Below are 18,778 nucleotides of genomic sequence, written 5' to 3'. Positions count from 1 at the left end.
AAAATCTTGAAGACTTGTGTAGAACCATATAGGTAAACAATATTCCGAATGAGTTTATGACTTCATATCGGAAGTAAATGCAGTAAGTAATCTGTCATTTGGAGGACGTAATCTCGGAATGTTAGTAAATTCAACTTTTGAATTGAAATATTGGAAAATTGTCCAAGGAGGACAAGAAATTAGTTGAAGGTAATCGACGAAGAGCAGTTAGGTAAATACTTAATTAGTACAAAAGCTGATCTGATACTATGCAAGCACTTGCAAGAACATAATTTACAGTTTCGAAAGATTTAATTGCATGACTTGAAATTATAGATTGAAAGCTCATTTAGTTGCAAATATTTTCTGTATATTTATGCCAATTTTAGTTAACCGAAAATCTCTATTCGTATTAATTATTATTATTATTATTATTATTATTATTATTATTATTATTATTATTACTACTTGCTAAGCTACAACCCTAGTTGGAAAAGCAGGATGCTATAAGCCTAGGGGCTCCAACAGGGAAAATAGCCCTGTGAGGAAAGGAAACAAGGAAAAATAGAATATTTTAAGAACAGTACCAACATTAGAATAAATATCTCCTACATAAAGTATAAAAACTTTAACAAAAGAAGAGGAAGAGAAATAGGATAGAATAGTTGGCCCGATTGTACCCTTAAGCAAGATAACTCTAACCCTAGACAATAGGCTATTGGTATCTATTTAGCTTTTAACCCACCATCTATTAAATAATTTCTCCTTCAACAGTGCTTGCTGACATCAATTTCCCAACGCACTCCATCTGTAATTCGCCTGGAGGACCCAAGGAATACAGAGCAGATGGTGTAAGCATCCCAGCCTTGCTGGATGCCATACTTACTCTCATGCCTTTGGATTCGTATGTCGACTATCCAGTAAGTACTCTTTGTGTGTAATTTTTGGTGGCGGGTGTTTTTGTTAATTTCATGACTATTTTCAATGTGAATTAATGTGATGTTAGTGATGATTAAAGTGTTGATTGTATTGTCTGTCTACTGGGATTAATCATTGTTAATCTGTCATATGTGATGTTGATATACTACTGTGTATGTACAGTCGGAAGATTTTTTTGTATATGCCACAAAGTTGTCGTGTGATTCAGCATAGGTCACTTATTGTTTTTGTCCCCTGTGTCTTGTTTGTCCTTCCGATATACTACTGTGTATGTACAGTCGGAAGATTTTTTTTATATGCCACAAAGCTGTTGTGTCATTCAGCATAGATCACTTATTGTTTTTGTCACCCATGTCTTGTTTGTCTTTTCGCCATGCTTTCGTTAACTCTCTAACTTATGCTGTTATTAGTTAGCTTTTAGTAATCTGCACCCCAACCCTTGATTCTATTCTGGATTAGTTATAGCACTTGGTGTAGAACCCCTCTTGATTTTAGTTCCACAAAATGTCGATTTTGATACATGTCATGTATCTGTTTTGGTCTTGCTCCAACCTTGAACATGACTGCGCTCCAATAATAAATATTTGGACAAACACTTTCTAATTTCTGGACAACGTATTGCAAAATTAATTTGATATTACTGATACTTAAGTGACTGATCTTACAAGATGTAATTTCTGGATAACGTATTGCCAACTCAATTTGATATTAATACTATTTCAAGTGACTGATCTTACAAGATGTAATTTCTGGATAACGTATTGTGGCAAAGGAGTTTGTATTTTCAATTCCAGTTTTGTGATTTGGAATGATTGAAAGAAAAAAAATAGAGCTAAAGAGTTCCAGTATCTTCCAAATTTGGAACGAATGATTATAGTGGCTTCTCAAGTAAAGAGGAAGAGAGACAATTGTCAGTGCTACTGTACAGTGTTTCTTCTTGAGGGTGTAAGCGATGCTTTTGACATTAAAAAAGGCCTGGTAAAAGCAAATCCAGACCTACCCAACGATTTGAATACCAAAAAACAAATAGTTTTTAGGATGGGGGTAAATGTTTTCCCTATCGATTAATTTTCATTCAAAAAATCAAGTGAAAGTGATGGACATTTAGATTTTGCTTACCAGTACTATTGTTAAAAATTTTGAAATATAGATGACCCCACACACACACACACACACACACACACACACACACACACACACACACACACACACACACACACACACACACACACACACACACACAGTTGTAGGCATCCCAAATTGTAGTTTAGCTAAGGGCATGTAAAGATAAACAAGTTTTCTTGCAACACAAATTATAAGTCCAGTAAACAATAAATATAACGAAAAGCATGAAATGAAGGTTTTACTCTATATCTATTTTTGCTAGTATGCTAAGCTTACGAAATAACTAGTCGTGAAGTTGGTGGTATCGGTGTACCTCGCGTGGTATATTGTAGGCATTACTTAAGTCATTGTAGTGTTCCTTGGGCCCCTAGTTACATTTGCCTTATATCCTCCCACTTCACCTCCATTTTCTCTTCCTTTCTTCCATCTTGCTCTCCAACCTCTTAAATTTCACCAAGTAATGGGAGGGACTTCCCTTATATTCCAGTTCACTATGTAGTTTCGCCAGATTTTAGTGGAGAGTATCAAAACTGTACATCTTAGGAAATTATATTTTATTAGCAATCAGAAAGAAGACAATGTTTCCATTTGCCTTATCTATATAATGGCAGCCATCTTGTCTTTAACAAAATAGTTGCCTTAGAAAAAGATTTTCGTCAATATCGTAATTCCTAAACATAAAAATATGATTGTGACGGATAATCACCATTTTTAACGCCAAGGAATCAAATAGTATAAAAAATAAGCTAGATTCTACTGCAAACATAATTGACAGAAATATTCTGTTTTATTGGAAGTTTATGGGCAGCCTGTATCCCAATGTCTTTCAGAGATTCAAATTTCTTATAATTATGATCATAACCATATATTGCATGGTATGTATCTTTATTTTTATGGTGTGTAACACCACATCCAGAGGACCCCTACTTATCACTGATTGCATTTTGAGCTATTATTTAAATGGGGAGGGCATATTGATTATTTTTAGTTATTACTTTGTTTTTCAATATATTTAGGCCTGTTTTTGTCAAGTTTATATTGAATGTTAAATACTGTACTCGTTTAGGTTTGATTGTAAGATATATAGTTTTTAATTATTTGCAATATTTTATGAAAAGCAAAATATAGGCATTATAGTAGATTAAATTCATAATAATGTGTATGGCACATGAAATAGCTCCTATGTGCATTGTCTGCATTACGATTTTAATATTTGAGCACAGATTTTTAGATATCAAAAGTTATATTTTGGTCAGAAAACGATGGAGGGCATTTCATTTGATTCAGAGCAAGCTAGGAAGATCGCATTACCTATGTAGTTGCATAGAAAGTTTTCTATTAATGGTAAATAGATATTAGATCTTGAATGTTTAGATGAAGCCCTAGTGCTATAATCAAAATATTCTGTATGGGTATAGCAGGACAAAAAAAAAAAAATACAATGGCATATATATTAACTAAAAAGGTACTTAGTTTAAATCCTTGACTAGTGTGGGATGGAGCTCGGGTTAAACTTACGCTATTTAAGAAAGAAGACAGGAAGTAAGATGGAAGACAATGGAGAAAACTCATTTTACATCTAACACTGTATGTAAATGAAAAGTCCGATGTATACAGATTGATGATAGTGATGGTTATGATTTATTCATCAACAAACCAAAATTTTTTTTACCAAACTATTCATAAAATTTAGTCAGTTTTATTTGTTGCAATAGGAGAATTTTCCAAACTTTATACTGACTTTTAAGAAGGTTTTGGCTGCCTTAATTATTTTTTTGGGGGTACAGCTGGATAAAATATATATATATATATATATATATATATATATATATATATATATATATATACACAAATATATATATATATATATATATATATATATATATATATATATACACAAATATATATATATATATATATATATATATATATATATATATATATATATATATATATATATATATATATATATACTAATACTCCAAATGGGTCCCTTCCTCCTGTTAAAGTATGGTAGGATTAGCGTATTCCTATGCCAAAGGTTTACTATATATAAAAAGTGTTGGGTAATTAACACCCAAATAATCCTACTTGTTTGGTCAGTGCCAATCTGAATAAAGATTTATTACCTAAGGATACTCCTTGCATCCGGCATTTCAAGAAATTAAACTATCTCATGACATAGTGCAAAAAATTTTCCACCAAAGATAGACTTTGAGGAAAATACAGGCCACATTAGTCAACCTTTATTCCTTAGTAGTACAATTTCTGACAACTTTTTTTGCAGCTGCTGCTTGGGTTATGTTCATTACCTCGAAGATTGGAGAGACTTTTGGTAATTGCTTTGTTAGGCATAGTTTTTTCACTGATGCCATTAAATACTGTATGATGGTGGTTTATTCTTGTGTGTCACCGAGGTACCATCTAGTACTGCTTATCATTGTTATAGCATGGTTTGCATGATCTACTGGACATCATTAAAAGCAATGGTTCACAGACTATCGAATGCTCATTGGGGAGTTCCTTGAGTGGTACCAAAGCTGAAGGAGAGACTGATATCTTTTTGGATCCATCGTTATATATATAGTAAATCATTATCATCGTGTGTTATTTAAGCTTTTCCTCAATCAGGCTAGACATGAGTTTTAGACCTTTCCACTCTTGCCTATTCTTTAAATATATACCTTTTTCATGATGTTTTGTCCTCTCCTTCTGGTATTTGTTCAGCTACTCTCAAGAGTAGATGTGTAAAACAAAATAAAGCTGGGAACAAACTCTTGAAAAAGGAAAAAAACACTTTTCCTGTCACAAGGCACTAGAAGAGCTGGAAGACCCAGGCCTACATGGCTGAGGACTATGAAGCGCGAAGTAGGATATGATGAATGGCAAAGTACTTAATTAAAAGCTCAAGATAGAGACGACTGGCGAAATCTAACGGAGGCCCTTTGCGTCAATAGGCGTAGGAGGAGATGATGATAAATGTATATTGATGTTTGATAAGGGGGTATCAGTGAGTTGGCATCAATTGATAGTAAAGTCCTAAGCCACAGCTAGGTATATGAAGGCATTAAAATGTACTGTTAGAAGCTTCAGAGATAAGGGCAGTAGTGAGTTTCCTCTTGTTCCTAAAGTGCTTTTATCATGTGAAATGGAAATAAAAAGGGAGTCTCCATTTATTTAGTCTTATTAAGGGTATCTTGTTAATTATTTTTTAGAGGAAAATAGCTGGTAATTGAAAGTTTAGCAAGACTACAGTAACTGTATAAATAAAGGGGTAGTATTGAATATTGAAATAATTTTAGATTTGCTAAAGCATTTGTTTCCTAGGAGAATGTAAATTACAGATATTTCAATAAAGCTATTTTCAAAAGGTCAGATTGTATTTCCTCCTCCATTATTTCAATATGTTCTGATCTAAATATGATAGAAATGGGAAACTATAAGATGTAGCGAGAGGGATGACATGAAAGACTTAATTGTGCATGCACTTAAAGTCAGAATGGCAGAAATCAAAATAAAGACTATAAGGAATTCTATATATGTGAACTATTGGAAATAGATTAAATTACAATTGCAGATATGGTTTCCAATCCACAACATTTCCTCTGACCTTGTCATTGTTTAGAATGGAGGTCAATCAAAGATAAAAAGCAAACGATTGAAGTAGTTATATGGTATATCTCTTTATTTATTAAGGCAGAGATAAAGCAAATCCACTACTTAAAAATAAGATACAAGAAGAATATGCAAAGGTGATGAAAGGGTAGTACTAAAATGATGAGTAATGGATGCATAGTAGTTTTGGTACTTTCTGCCATCATGACTTAAAAACTGTTCCTTCTTTGATTTTTTGGGTATGAAATGTTTGTTTGTAAACTAACACATGTACAGTACATAGAAGCATATTTTTGGTTTATGCACAATTTAATATTAAAGCCAAATATTTTCTTTAAACGCAAGTCACATTTTGATAGAAATGATTGGCATAAAAAGAATTTAACTATCTAGCCTTATGAATACAATAAACCGTAAGGTTGAGAAATTGCATCTAATTCTTACTATTGAGGCATTTTGTGTCTTCACTCTTCAATGGTAATGATACTGAATCAGCACAGATTATTATTTGTCTTCAAACATGGTAGATAGATTCTTTTAACTTACAGGTACAGCTAATGGACAGAACAGAGCTTGACAAGATTAAGAATTTTCCTGTTCCAATTTGGAGTAAGTATCGTGAGATTGTTGACAAGCATCATCAACTATCAGCCAAATTTGAGATGGTGGAGCGATTTGAATTTTACGAGAGGTCCAAGAAAGTCTATGCCATCATTCACACTGGGTAAGATTTTTAGTTTCACCCTGCTTCATCTTATCTGTTTTCATGCTCATTCTTAATTCTATTTTTCCTTGCGACTTTCAAACTCGATTTATTCCTTGTTTTTTCCTTAGACTTCTAAATTTTATTGTAATAGTTGAACTACTGGTACGGACTGCCAAAATGTTTCAGTATTGGAATTTCTTTAGTTAAGCAGGCATGAGGTTACACTGCTTTATTCATTTCACTGGCCATTATAGATTTTTATGGTTCCCTGAGTGCTATGCTTATTTATCCCAGCAATTATGCAAAAAAAATCTCTTTGTGACATCTCATTGAATTTAGCTGCAAAACCAGTTCTCTAAATATTGATTGGAAGATAATATTGCTGAAATAGTAACGTAAGAGATTAATGACAAAGTATTCCCAAACAATTAGTTCATAGAAATTTTCTTTAAACTGAAACTTCCTTTGTTTCATTGAATCCTACTTGCAAGTCCCTGTGCGGATCCCACAATGCATCGTTGAGAACTTTGTCTTGTTAAATAAAAAGTTTCTAATTTTCACCTTATGTCCCTTAACCCCCTGGCACCTAGCTGGTGTATGGAAACCCTCCATTTTGAGGAAGATAAGACTTTCTAGCATTCTTTCCCTAAATCCATCATTCTACCCTGGTCACCAACTGCGTGAACTTCACATGTCTCCCACCAATTATTTTATTTTTGTGTGTTTCTAATTTGAGTGTTCCTTTGTTAGTAACTATTATAGTAAGACTAACAAGGTGTGTCTTTGTGTTCCAAGTGAAGTGGACTATATTTTTAGAGAATGATCCACTTTCCCATTTTTGTCATTGTTGTGGTCAACAATGTGCTATTATCATTAGATGATTGGAATGTTCTGATTGTTCTTAGAAATTATCAAATTGTTACATTAGTGTAAAAGAACTCTTGATAGGGGTTTGCATCAATGACCTTTGATGTCAGGATGCCAGATAACTCCTAATCAATCAATTAATCAATCATTCTTGATGGTAGGGATGTAAAGCATACAAGAAAAAAATTGACTAAATCAGGTGGATATTTAGGGCATGAGCTACTCCTTTGTCAAGTAAGTTCTGCTGATAGCAGTAGTGTTCAAACAACAGGTGAGAAGTAAATGTCAGGATAGATATTGATGGGCTTAGATCACAATTTGGTTCTTTTATGAAACAGATTTTCAGTTTTATTCAAGCTTTCTTGATTTCAATACACACATTATTAAAAATCTTACACTTTTTTCTTGCTTTCCTAATACAGTACAGGCATCGATACCAATTTAGATCATAGGCTGCCTTTTTCAAGCAAAGTATCTGTGATAATTTAATTAGCATTGATCATTTTGTGGAACATCCTAAATGCAATAAAGAATCTAATCCTTCCTCACAAACTTCCATTTTGTGCCTCCCTTTAAGTGGACAAAGATATGGGTCACATGGTTTCGGACTCATCTAATATACCTGCTACTACTTACCGGACATCCAATTCTTATGTAATATGGTTGGATCAGTCATAAAAGGTCAAACAGCTTTCCAAACAGACCTCAGCTTTGGCAAATCTTCAAAGTCAATTCTTATCTAATAAAAGATCACAAATTCTATATCATTAAAACTTTTCTTTGATTAATACAGCATATAAATGGAAAGATTTTAAAAGTTAATTTTGGGCTAAGGGATGATTCAAAAATTTAATTTTTTGGGCTCAAGCCATGACGTCCTAATGGAAGGTTCCTTTAGTAGCTTCCGAAGGGTATATATGACTACAGTGATATTCCCAGAGAATCAAACCAAAGGTTTCACAGAGTTCTAACTTCTGGCGCGAGTACCTTTAAGATTACTCTCAAGGGTATCGTATATCATCAGGGGACGTATTCTTGACACGCCACATGGCAATCTGCACCCCGAATAGCCTTTACGCCTCTAGGCTCTAGGGGGAAAACGTGGCAGAATAGAAGGGTAACCGCAACAAAGATTACCCTGGTTCCCCTACTACTATCGTATCAAAACCGCGCCAACTCCCTCTGGCGGTCATTCCTTTATCTGTAGCAACTCGCTACGGTGGTGTTCCCTGTCGATCTGACATTTCCGATCGATTTCTGGGAATCTTTACGCTTCTACGGCTTCTTTCTCCATCTAGAAAGTTGAGTATTGATTCTTTACAATATGTAATTTAGTTCCAGCCTCGCAATGAAATTGTGTACTGTATTTCTTGTGTGCGGATCTTCGCCGATCGCCGGTGTTGCCATGGCGCTGTCGTTCTTTGTACATGTGCTATTTAGTTAGCAGAACGACATTCCGGTGTAAATAGCTTATTCATTGTTATGAAAGCTATTTAGGCATTATATATTGTAAAGATATCTATAAGCATATTTTTCCCTTTCCGTGGCGATCGTATATGTCAGAGTTTTGGTGATTTAGGTAACCGAAATCTCGTCATGTCTGGGTAACATAACCTAGACAACATATACTTTCGTCATTTCCCCGGTTACCATTGTGTATTGGTTATCATTCCTGGAGATCGATATCTCCTGGAATTATATTAATCATCATCAGTCTCACTAGAGATTTATGGGTAATCTCTCTTCCCTCTGAGAGTAGCCTTAGGCTACAACTCTCTGCGTTGGCCTTGAATTTTGAATTCAGGCATGACTAGCCTAGAGTTTTCTGTCTCGTCCCTTAACGGCCGTCGGCAAATTTTGGGATTCGATCAGAACCTCAGAGTATTTAGTCTTTGTCGGCAGTCGGTCGGCGGGGTGATTGCATTCCCTTGCCGTCGGAACTACCGGCATAGGAGGCTAGCCCTCCCTAGACTACACCTGAAGTGGTCGAATGTTACCGCCACCTTCTCCCTGTGGTCTAGTAGACTAGTCCTATGCTCACCGACCCTAGGCTATAGAGTTGTATACTCTTGTGGCCAAGGATGGCGCCGGCATTGGAACTCTGTTTCTCCCTTGTTGAGAGGAACGGCATGAGCTGCCGTCCCCTTAGGCACCTTCTAAGCTGGAGAATAAATGATTCTCCTGCCGCTTGTGGTCGTGCCGTTACTGAAACAGAGTTTCTTCAAGGTGTGTAGATCCGGCAATATTGCCGGTCCCTCCTATACCTCATATAGGACCCTTTCCCCTCCCCTCTCTGTTCTTTTACGATGGCCGAGCCATTGTCTTTCCTGTGCTGGAGTCCTGCAACCTTACCATTGCAGGTGGGTTGCCGGAGCCGCCCAGACCCCCCCCCCCCCCTCCTCAGTCATCAGCTGTCGGCGACTGCCGACTGCCAACGGCCATGACGGCTGTCGTCGACCGCCGGCTTCCAGCGGCTTTGGCGGCTGTGGATGGGAGGCCCCTTTTGTCACCAAGGTTCTCCAGTTCTCCCTTGAACTGCTAGCCACAGTTTCTGTTGTCGGCGTATTGTTCAGGCCGGCAGTAGACCGGCACAGATAGATACTGACTCAGTAGGTAGTATACCGACTGTACTCGTGCTGCCGGAGGCTGGCCTAGAGTAGTAAGCCGGCAATAGTACTGTGGCTAAATGGGAGTGAACCTTCTTTTCGGGGAAAGGCAGTAAAATTAGACTTTTACATCTTTTATTACTGTATACATATACAGTAATAGATAGCCTTCACTCCATACTTTCTCTCTCTGAGGATAAGGGACGTCTCATTTCATTAGGGAATGCTAGCCATCCCTTCCTTAAGGGAATGGCGCCTATCAGCAGCTCGTTTATATATGATCCGCAAGGTGACAGCGGATGCTCTTCTCGGGTTCCACCCAATAGAGTTGGAATGGTACACGGACGCAGACCCATTCCCTCCCAGAAAGGGACAAGTCCCCGAGCTGCAGATCGTTCTCTTCATCATGAGCGTTATCAAGATACTATCTCGTTATTTAGTCCCATACGAGGACCCTCTAATGGAGGTAACAGACATCATGTCTCTACATTAGAAGTGATGGACTTAGAATTCCTATTCAGCCCATCAAAATTTCCTCCAGAAGGCCCTCTACATGCTGAGACCCTTCCAAGGAAGAGGGGCTCTATTGGCTCCCAGAAAGCCCAAGAACATCCCGTTCCCTGTAATGAAGGAACTGAGGCTGAGGCTAGCCCTAGTTATGCACCTAGGATTATCCAGGAGGTTCAGAAGTTTTCTGCCTTCTATTTATCACAGTACACCTGATCCCTTCATTTTACGAATTCCTTGCCCTTAACGGTTAGGAAAAAGACTGGGATCTTAAGGGCAAAATAGAATTCCTAGAAGAATACAAGTCTAGTCAACGAGAAGACAATAAGAGTCTTCTTGGGAAAGTAAATTGTTTTGTAAAGCAAAAGGGCCCGAAAACAATCTCATGATCTTCTGCCTGTCCTTCTCTGTCCACCCCTATATTCAGGGTCTGGCGGCCGACAGCACGTTGGCCTTTGAGGAAAGAGGCAGTGTATCCTTGAATACTATGAGAACGCTAGTTCTTCGGCCTTGTCTCCATATAAACCCTTGAGTAAGCACCAAGGGTATGGCCGACTTTGCGAGAAAGGTCACTTAATGGGATCTTTGGATCCATGGACCATTATCTCTGTGCAAGTCAGCCCCGACTAGACCTCTTCTATATGCCCTTTAAATGGATCTAACGATTGGAATCTTTAATAAATTCCCGATAACATGTGCAGGCTTAGGCCCGCAACGCCACTAAAGCCCATCTAATGGTCTTTGGACAAGGTCCTACATTATGCCTCACCTGTGAACAATGAGGATTGTTCCCTCAACCATCTAACCTAAAAGGTTATTTTTTCGGTTCGCTATAGCCTCTGGGACTAGAGTTAGTGTAATAGTGGCCCTATCCTGAGGGCTACATTAAGTGAGAGATCTGCATCTCTTTCTGATCTAACCTTTCTCATTAAATACGTCCTACCTACTAAGAGGTGGGGCTCCTGGAGAATCTGCCCTCTGAAGGAAGATGTCTCTCTAGGTCTGCTAGAGCGTCTAAGGTCTATCTTCATAGAACTTCAGACTTCAGGAGGAACAGCTCTTTACAGAAGAAAACTTTGGATCAAACTATCCCTATAACTGAGGGCGAAGCTCACCTACATTTTTCGCGGAGCGGATCCTGACAGTACTCCTGCAGATAAAAGATCCGAGGAAAGTTGCTTCATCACTGAACCTTTCAGTGTGTGAACTTCAGCCTCTTCGTTCACCTACTAATCGGAGGTTGTCCAATGTGTCTTACAGACACTATACTAAGCAAATCTATGGATTGAAGCATTATGTGGTGGCGGCAGGTGCTATTTGGACCCTGTCGTCTAGCTCTGCGATGAACAGTAAATTGATTGGGACTATCAATTAAAAGGAGAAGGGGTCAGCAATTTTCGTGTGACCTCCCTTTGAATAAGTGTTGCCAAGGTAACACTAAATCTGTTCAGAATCTCAGGTGTGAAATTATACGGATACCACTAGTGCCGTGTGTACATAATACACAGTGTTGTTAGACTATTTCATGTACAGAAATTATAAAGAAAAGTCTTGTTAAAAGAGCTTTTCTTCAGTTTGAGAGTGGCACTCATCATTTCCCCCTTTCAAAAAGGGGAACATTATTTTCTGTGTATATGTCTCGTATAATTTCCTTATCATGCTACATTCATTTAGCATGTAGTCATTTATTAGGAATAAATGTCTATTAAAATGCAGTTGCGTCCTAATTCGCCCAACAATTGCATGTTTTAGAATACCAGAGTTCCTTAACTTACTCATGTAAGTATTTCTCATATTGTATGCTTACAATCAATGGATGGGGACACTGATATTGGTTCCGCAATATATACAATCCTTGAGACCGGTTGTATTCTCAGTGCATACTTATGTTTGTTCATACAATATATGCTACCTTGAGGCCCTTTTCGTACGTCTAAAAATGACTCTTCCCTGCAGGGGGCAGGAAGCACTAACATTGTTATGCTTAGTGATGATGACGGATAACGGTAACGTCATTTGTCTCAAGTGGCCCTTTTGGCCGTGGAAATATTGCCCCAAGGTTAAGGCACTAACACAAAACCACAGATACATTAATTCTCTGGTATGCTTCCATTAGGACGTCATGGCTTGAGCCCAAAAAACGGATTTTGAGCGAAGCGAAAAATCTATTTTTGGGTGAGATGGCCATGACGTCCTAATGGACCCACCCTTCTTTTCTATGAAAAGATCTTCACGATTTTCCCCCCTGATCTACTGTATCTGTAGCACCTTGCTCAACGCTACAAGGAATGACCGCCAGAGAGAGTTGGCGCGGTTTTGATACGATTGTAGTAGGGGAACCAGGGTAATCTTTGTTGCGGTTACTATTCTGCCACGTTTTCCCCCTAGAGCCTAGAGGCGTAAAGGCTATTCGGGGTGCAGATTGCCATGTGGCGTGTCAAGAATACGTCCCCTGATGATATACGATACCCTTGAGAGTAATCTTAAAGGTGCTCGCGCCAGAAGTTAGAATTCTGTGAAACCTTTGGTTTGATTCTCTGGGAATATCACTGTAGTCATATATACCCTTCGGAAGCTACTAAAGGAACCTTCCATTAGGACGTCATGGCCATCTCACCCAAAAATAGATTTTTCGCTTCGCTCAAAATCCGTTTTTCAAGTGTTTCAGTGGTAAAGGACACTTAATGTAGGTGCGTATCCTAGGATTTCCGGAAGTGAAGGGGTTAAACTTCAGGGTTAGTGCGAGCACCTCGGCACTTTTTGTGCTTGAGTAACCTTGAATATTTTTCATAATGCTTGATCACACATTAAAGATACTTGACAGGTTTAAGGAATATAAGGCTGACTAGTGTGGATACTTTCTTGCTGCAGATGAAAAGGGCTGATTCCTCCACTGAGACCTGTGAGGTGACTCAAGAAAGTAGTTTCTCCCTGGTAGAGTATGATGCCATGTATCCTGGTAGAGGATGATGTTATGTATGAAGCTGTCAGTACTAGCCCTGCAGAACTTTTACTCAGACTTGTCAGGCTTGTTCTGGATATACTGCTGTAAAGATTTAGCTCTGGTCTCCTTATGTAACAACTTGATCTCCTCCGTCAATTGTGTTAGTTTGTCTCCTACCTTCAGGAACTCTTGTTTATATGTGTAAAGGCCACTCATTAATGGCAGAGGCAAGGGACAATGACAGTGTCAGTGCCCTAGTGAGTCAATGCCCTAGAAACTGGCCATGTTGCATATGCAGATCATGCTACTCGCTCTGCATCAATTCCATCCCCTGAATGTGGATCTGGGGTTTGTGAATCCCTTAATAGAGATTTAGCTAAAATTAGTGCTAGTGCAAATTATGGGGTATGAAGTTGAATCCTAACAAAACTCAAAGTATGATTGTAAGTAGGCCAAAAACGGTGGATCAACATGCGGATCTCAGTATTGATGTTTGTTTAAATTTGTATGACTTTTAAAATTTTAGGTGTGATTCTCGACAGCAAATTTACTTTTGAGAAACATTAGGTCTGTGTCTTCTTCAATTTCACAAAAAATTGGCTTATTGAGAAAGTCTCTCAAGATTTTCGGTGGTCAATCTTTTCTGAAGGAGTGTTTTAATTCTTTCATTCTACCTTGTTTTGAGTATTGTTCTCCTGTCTGGTCTTCAGCTGCTGATTCTCATCTTAATTTGTTGGACAGAAACTTATGGTCTATTAAATTTCTTATTCCTGATCTAGTTATTAATCTTTGGCACAGTCTTTCAATTAGTTCATTATGCATGTTGCATAAGATTTTTCATAACTCTGACCATCCTTCACATTCAGATCTCCCTGGACAGTTCTATCCTGTTCGTAATACTAGGCAGGCAGTTAATTCTAATAGCCAGGCCTTCTTCATTATGAGGCTCAATACTATACAGTATTCTAGAAGTTTTAGAAATTCCAGCTGTTACCAAGTTGTGGGATGATCATCCTAATAGGGTGGTTGAATCAGTAGAACTTCAAAAGTTCAAAGTTGGAGCAAATGTTTTTATGTTGACCAGGCTGACATAAGTCTTTTTATAGTTTATATATGACATATTTGTTTTTGACATTAATAGTTTATATGACTTATCTATTTTGACGTTGTTACTGTTTTTAGAATGATTTATTAATGTGTTCTTATTTATTTCCTTATTTCCTTCCCTCACTAGGCTATTTTTCCCTATTGGAGCCCTTGGACTTATTGCATCTTGCTTTTCCAATCAGTGTCCAAGGGGCCTAGGCAAAGGCTGCTGATAATTCGGTAGGTAGGCCTGTAGGCTCCCTCAAACCACCATCTTTAACTTAAGGATGGTTAGTTTTAGACACTACAAGAAACTATAGAGTTTGAGTGCAACTCGATCTCCCGTTCAGCAGAATTCAAGGCAGAGACTTTCCAACATCAAAGAGACCAAAGCTTAAAAAAATTGTTAAGTGGTAGTCGAGCATTCTCGTTGTTGCTAAAGTGAATCTTTCAACAACAGACAACATAAAAATAACTCGAAAAGTACTGGCAAGGGGAATGCATAGATACTGGGGTGGAGTGGACAAAGTCAAGTTAGGGTAGCTTATGTCTTCCTCCTTACACATCCATTCCTTGGACTTGGCACCAGTGCTCTTGACCCTCTTTTTATTTGGGGGCACTGGGTCAAGGTTTTTCTGCTTAGATTGGGTGTCTTATTCTGGGAGCTGCTCAGACTTTACACAAGTCACAGAACCTGTTGAAAAACAGGGAAGTTACTTATAGCAAAATCAGGAAGGCACTTAATAAACTCATTTAAGGGTAAGTAAAGTTAATACTATAGAAATCAGCCCTTTTATCTTGCCAAATGCAACTTCGGGTAGGAATTCCTCCTCGTTGTCTAGGGAAATTGGGGATCTCATAGTTGATAGATTCCAGTAGGTCGTTGTCTACCTCGATCTCGTTCTCATAGCATTGATTTGAGCCACCCAATTAAGCTAGGCATTTCCAGAAGAATAAAAGCTGGTTGTTGGAAGGTAAAAAACAGCATAATATTATAGTCATCATTGTCATATTTCGCAGTTACGTGCAATTCTTGTAATTCTAATAATGCCCCTATATCGCTTAGGAGGGCATATTCTGTTATTTCTGTCTTATAAACTAAACATTGCTGAAAGTAGTGCCAGGCTATACTAAAATGACATATAATTGTCTGATAGATTGCTGAAAAGGCTCTAGATTATTTTATATATGACTAGACTATGCTAAATGACAAAATTAATGTCTTATATACCATTGAAAATGCTGAAAAGATTCCCAGAGCAGTAGGCTATACTAAAATGACAAAAAGTGAATATTATTGTAATTGTTGTCTTACAACCCACTGAAAAGGCTGCTAAATGTAATTGTTTATCACCATGTTATACTAAAATGACACAATATTATTGTCATATCTAGACTTTCATTATGAAAAAGGCACTAAGTGGCATTATATATCATTAGGCTATACTGTACGAACATAACAATAATTAACTAATATTTCCATGTAGACATCAATAATTCAAAGTAAAAGTGCACAATAATGAAGATCACAAGTTTTCCCGAAGACCAGGCAGTATAGCCCTTCCATATGTAAGTGGTTTCTAGTTAGCCGTGCAGTTCAGCCTCTAGGAGTACTGTATCCTCTAGGAGTAAGTCAGCCAAAAATCCCATGCAGGATATTGACCTGATAGCCAGAAGAATGCCACCTATATCCTCTTACAACATCTTGATTCCATTTACACATCACCTTGAAATGTATTCATTTAGCTATAATATGTTAAGGTGTCGGAGACTTGCCTTAATTAATGGAAGTGCAAGGTGTACTGAGAGCAGGAGCAATTCTTAGCAGATATTGAACGTTGAAAAGGTGAGCAAACAGTCATTTTGGCATTGTCACATTTGCAAACACCAGAATGCTTTTATTGGCCAAGTAGGGACTTGAAGTGTGCTCCTATTGGCTGAAACCATATATTAAAAGTTAATTTACTTGTAGTATTAGTTTCTATGGTTTTCTTAGGTTTGCAAAATCTCATGGTGTTTTTAGTTGGGAGATTTGAGTCTGAAGGAGAAGATTTAAAAGTTATTTGGTTGACATATTCATGGAGAAGCCATATGAGTAAGAATTCTTCTTTTGTGAAAGGTAGAGTGGCGAAAAGTAAAGACAGTCTCTACCATTTCAGTAGGCAAGCTTAACATGGACTATTTATAAAAGGTTGATACGGTGAGAGATGTCAGTTTGTTTTAAATTATCTGGATTTCATGACTGGCAGGTATGATGATTCATGAAAATAAACCAAAGTTTAATGGATTTATTTTTATACTTGCCTGGGAGTCACATCCCTTTATCCTCCTCCTCACTTTGATTTCAAGAGGTTAGTAGGTGTAGAAGTTCTCTGCAACCTCTGTAAGAATTATGCACTTAGTGAGATGCTATCAGTTATTATTCTTCTGATATATTATCGCTAGAGAGTTATGGGGTCCTTTGACTGGCCAGACTGTACTACATTGGATCCTTCTCTCTGGGTATGGTTCATTTTTCCTTTGCCTACACACACACCGAATAGTCTGGGCTATTCTTTACATATTCTCCTCTGTCCTCATACACCTGACAACACAGAGATTACCAAACAATTCTTCTTCACCTGAGGGGTTACTGCACTGTAATTGTTCAGCGGCCACTTTCCTCTTGGTAAGGGTAGAAGAGACTCATTAGCTATGGTAAACAGCTCTTCTAGGAGAAGGACACTCCTAAATCAAACTATTGTTCTCTAGTCTTGGGTAGTGCCATAGCCTCTGTACCATGTTTCCACTGTCTTGGGTAAGAGTTCTTTTGCTCGAGGGTACACTCGGGCACACTATTATATCTTGTCTCTTCCTCTTGTTTTGTTAAAGTTTTTATAGTTTATAAAGGAGATATTTATTTTACTGTTACTGTTCTTGAAATATTTTATTGTTCCTCGTTTCCTTTCCTCACTGAGCTACTTTTCCTGTTGGGGCACCTGGGCTTATAGCATTCTGCTTTTCCAAGTAGGGCCGTAGCTTAGCAATTAATAATAATAATAACAATAACAATGGGGGAGCAGTTGATCAGACTGGCTAGGCACCTTGGAGGGTGGTTAAGAAAATAGGTGGAATGAGAGAGAAACGCACCTGTTTTTATTTGGTTTTTATTAGTTTTTGCTGGCGTTGAGGATATTAGCACCCTTGACACGCAGCCAAGAATCAAAATTATTAATTTTGTTAAAAATCTTGACTTCTCTTTTCATACACTGTTTATAAGTTAAGCTTTAATTTGAATGATTAGTATAGTACACAAACAAGCCTGTGTTGCTTTTGAAAATTTACTGCTTTCTATTTTTAGATCTAAATTGCTTTTACCATTTTCATTATTTTTTTTTTTCAGAGAAACTGCTGCCTATGCCAACATTCTACTGAAACGTGGGGTTTGTTAGGTTGTAGATTTGTCAGAGTAATCTTATTTTAGTGTACAGTATAATCTTCCAAATCATATCAAATTTTAGTTTTCTTTTGAGATTCAATCATCCATTTATATCTAGAGTATTATATTGCATATGTGATTACAACTGTTAGCTTCAGAAGTCACTGTAATTCATGAGATATTAGATATTGAATTTTGATGGCACCTTTTCCTATTTAACTGGTAAAAATTGTATATGCTTTAAATAAAGGAAATGGATATAAATATACAACTTTGACTTTACCTTATTTCAAGTGGTACGGAGAACAATGAAATGTAGTTTTTCACATTGCATCTATATGCCTCATGGTGAGAAGTGCTTGAATATTTACTTTTACATCACAAGGAAACAAATTTCTGAGTTAAGGAAAATTTAATGATGTATCATATTCACTCTGCTATTTTACTTTTCAATCCTATGCTTTTTGGGGGGATTAATAATGTTGTACAGTATGAACATTCCTGTGGAAGGCTTGAATAGGGAATCCAATACAAGAAAATAGCAAAGAAATATCTACCACTGCCAGTGTATCTATGTGCTGTACGTACACAGACAGGTAAGTATAGGGGAGACCCACAGATTCAGCACTATTGAATCTGTCATATCACCTCTTATATTGAAATACATCTGACAACCGATGACACTACAAAACCAAGAACCATTACTAATACTGGAGACAAAAGTTACGTGGGTGCTTGTATGCATTTTACTGGCTTTTTTTTTTTCTTTTTCTCTCCACCAGATAAGCAGACTGACATACTTTACTGCGTGCTCTTAGCACTAAGAAATTTGTGGGCATCCTTCTCGGCTTTCAAGTTAATGTAATAAACTCGGCAAATTATTAGTCTCTGGGTGCTGTTTACTTTTGAGCTTTGCTGCTTACCGTATGATGCTTTATAGGTTTTTTTTTTTTCACGATAACATGGGAAAAGTTGAGCTTTAAAAA

At 37.4% G+C, this 18,778-nt stretch overlaps 1 protein-coding gene across 1 annotated transcript; it reads left to right on the top strand.

Moving 5' to 3' along the window:
- The first annotated feature begins 752 nt into the window (after positions 1-752).
- Positions 753-18,056, top strand: LOC137616238 (fucose mutarotase-like). The gene is made up of 3 exons (XM_068345856.1): positions 753-899; positions 6,207-6,382; positions 17,757-18,056. The coding sequence occupies exons 1-3, from the start codon at positions 870-872 to the stop codon at positions 17,803-17,805; spliced, it is 255 nt and encodes an 84-aa protein (XP_068201957.1). The 5' UTR covers positions 753-869; the 3' UTR covers positions 17,806-18,056.
- The last annotated feature ends 722 nt before the right edge of the window (positions 18,057-18,778 follow it).

This window comes from Palaemon carinicauda, chromosome 22, assembly GCF_036898095.1.
Source record: "Palaemon carinicauda isolate YSFRI2023 chromosome 22, ASM3689809v2, whole genome shotgun sequence".
NCBI classification, from domain to species: domain Eukaryota; kingdom Metazoa; phylum Arthropoda; class Malacostraca; order Decapoda; family Palaemonidae; genus Palaemon; species Palaemon carinicauda.
The sequence above is the reverse complement of the archived record's forward strand: the minus strand, read 5'-3'. Positions and strand labels throughout refer to the sequence as shown.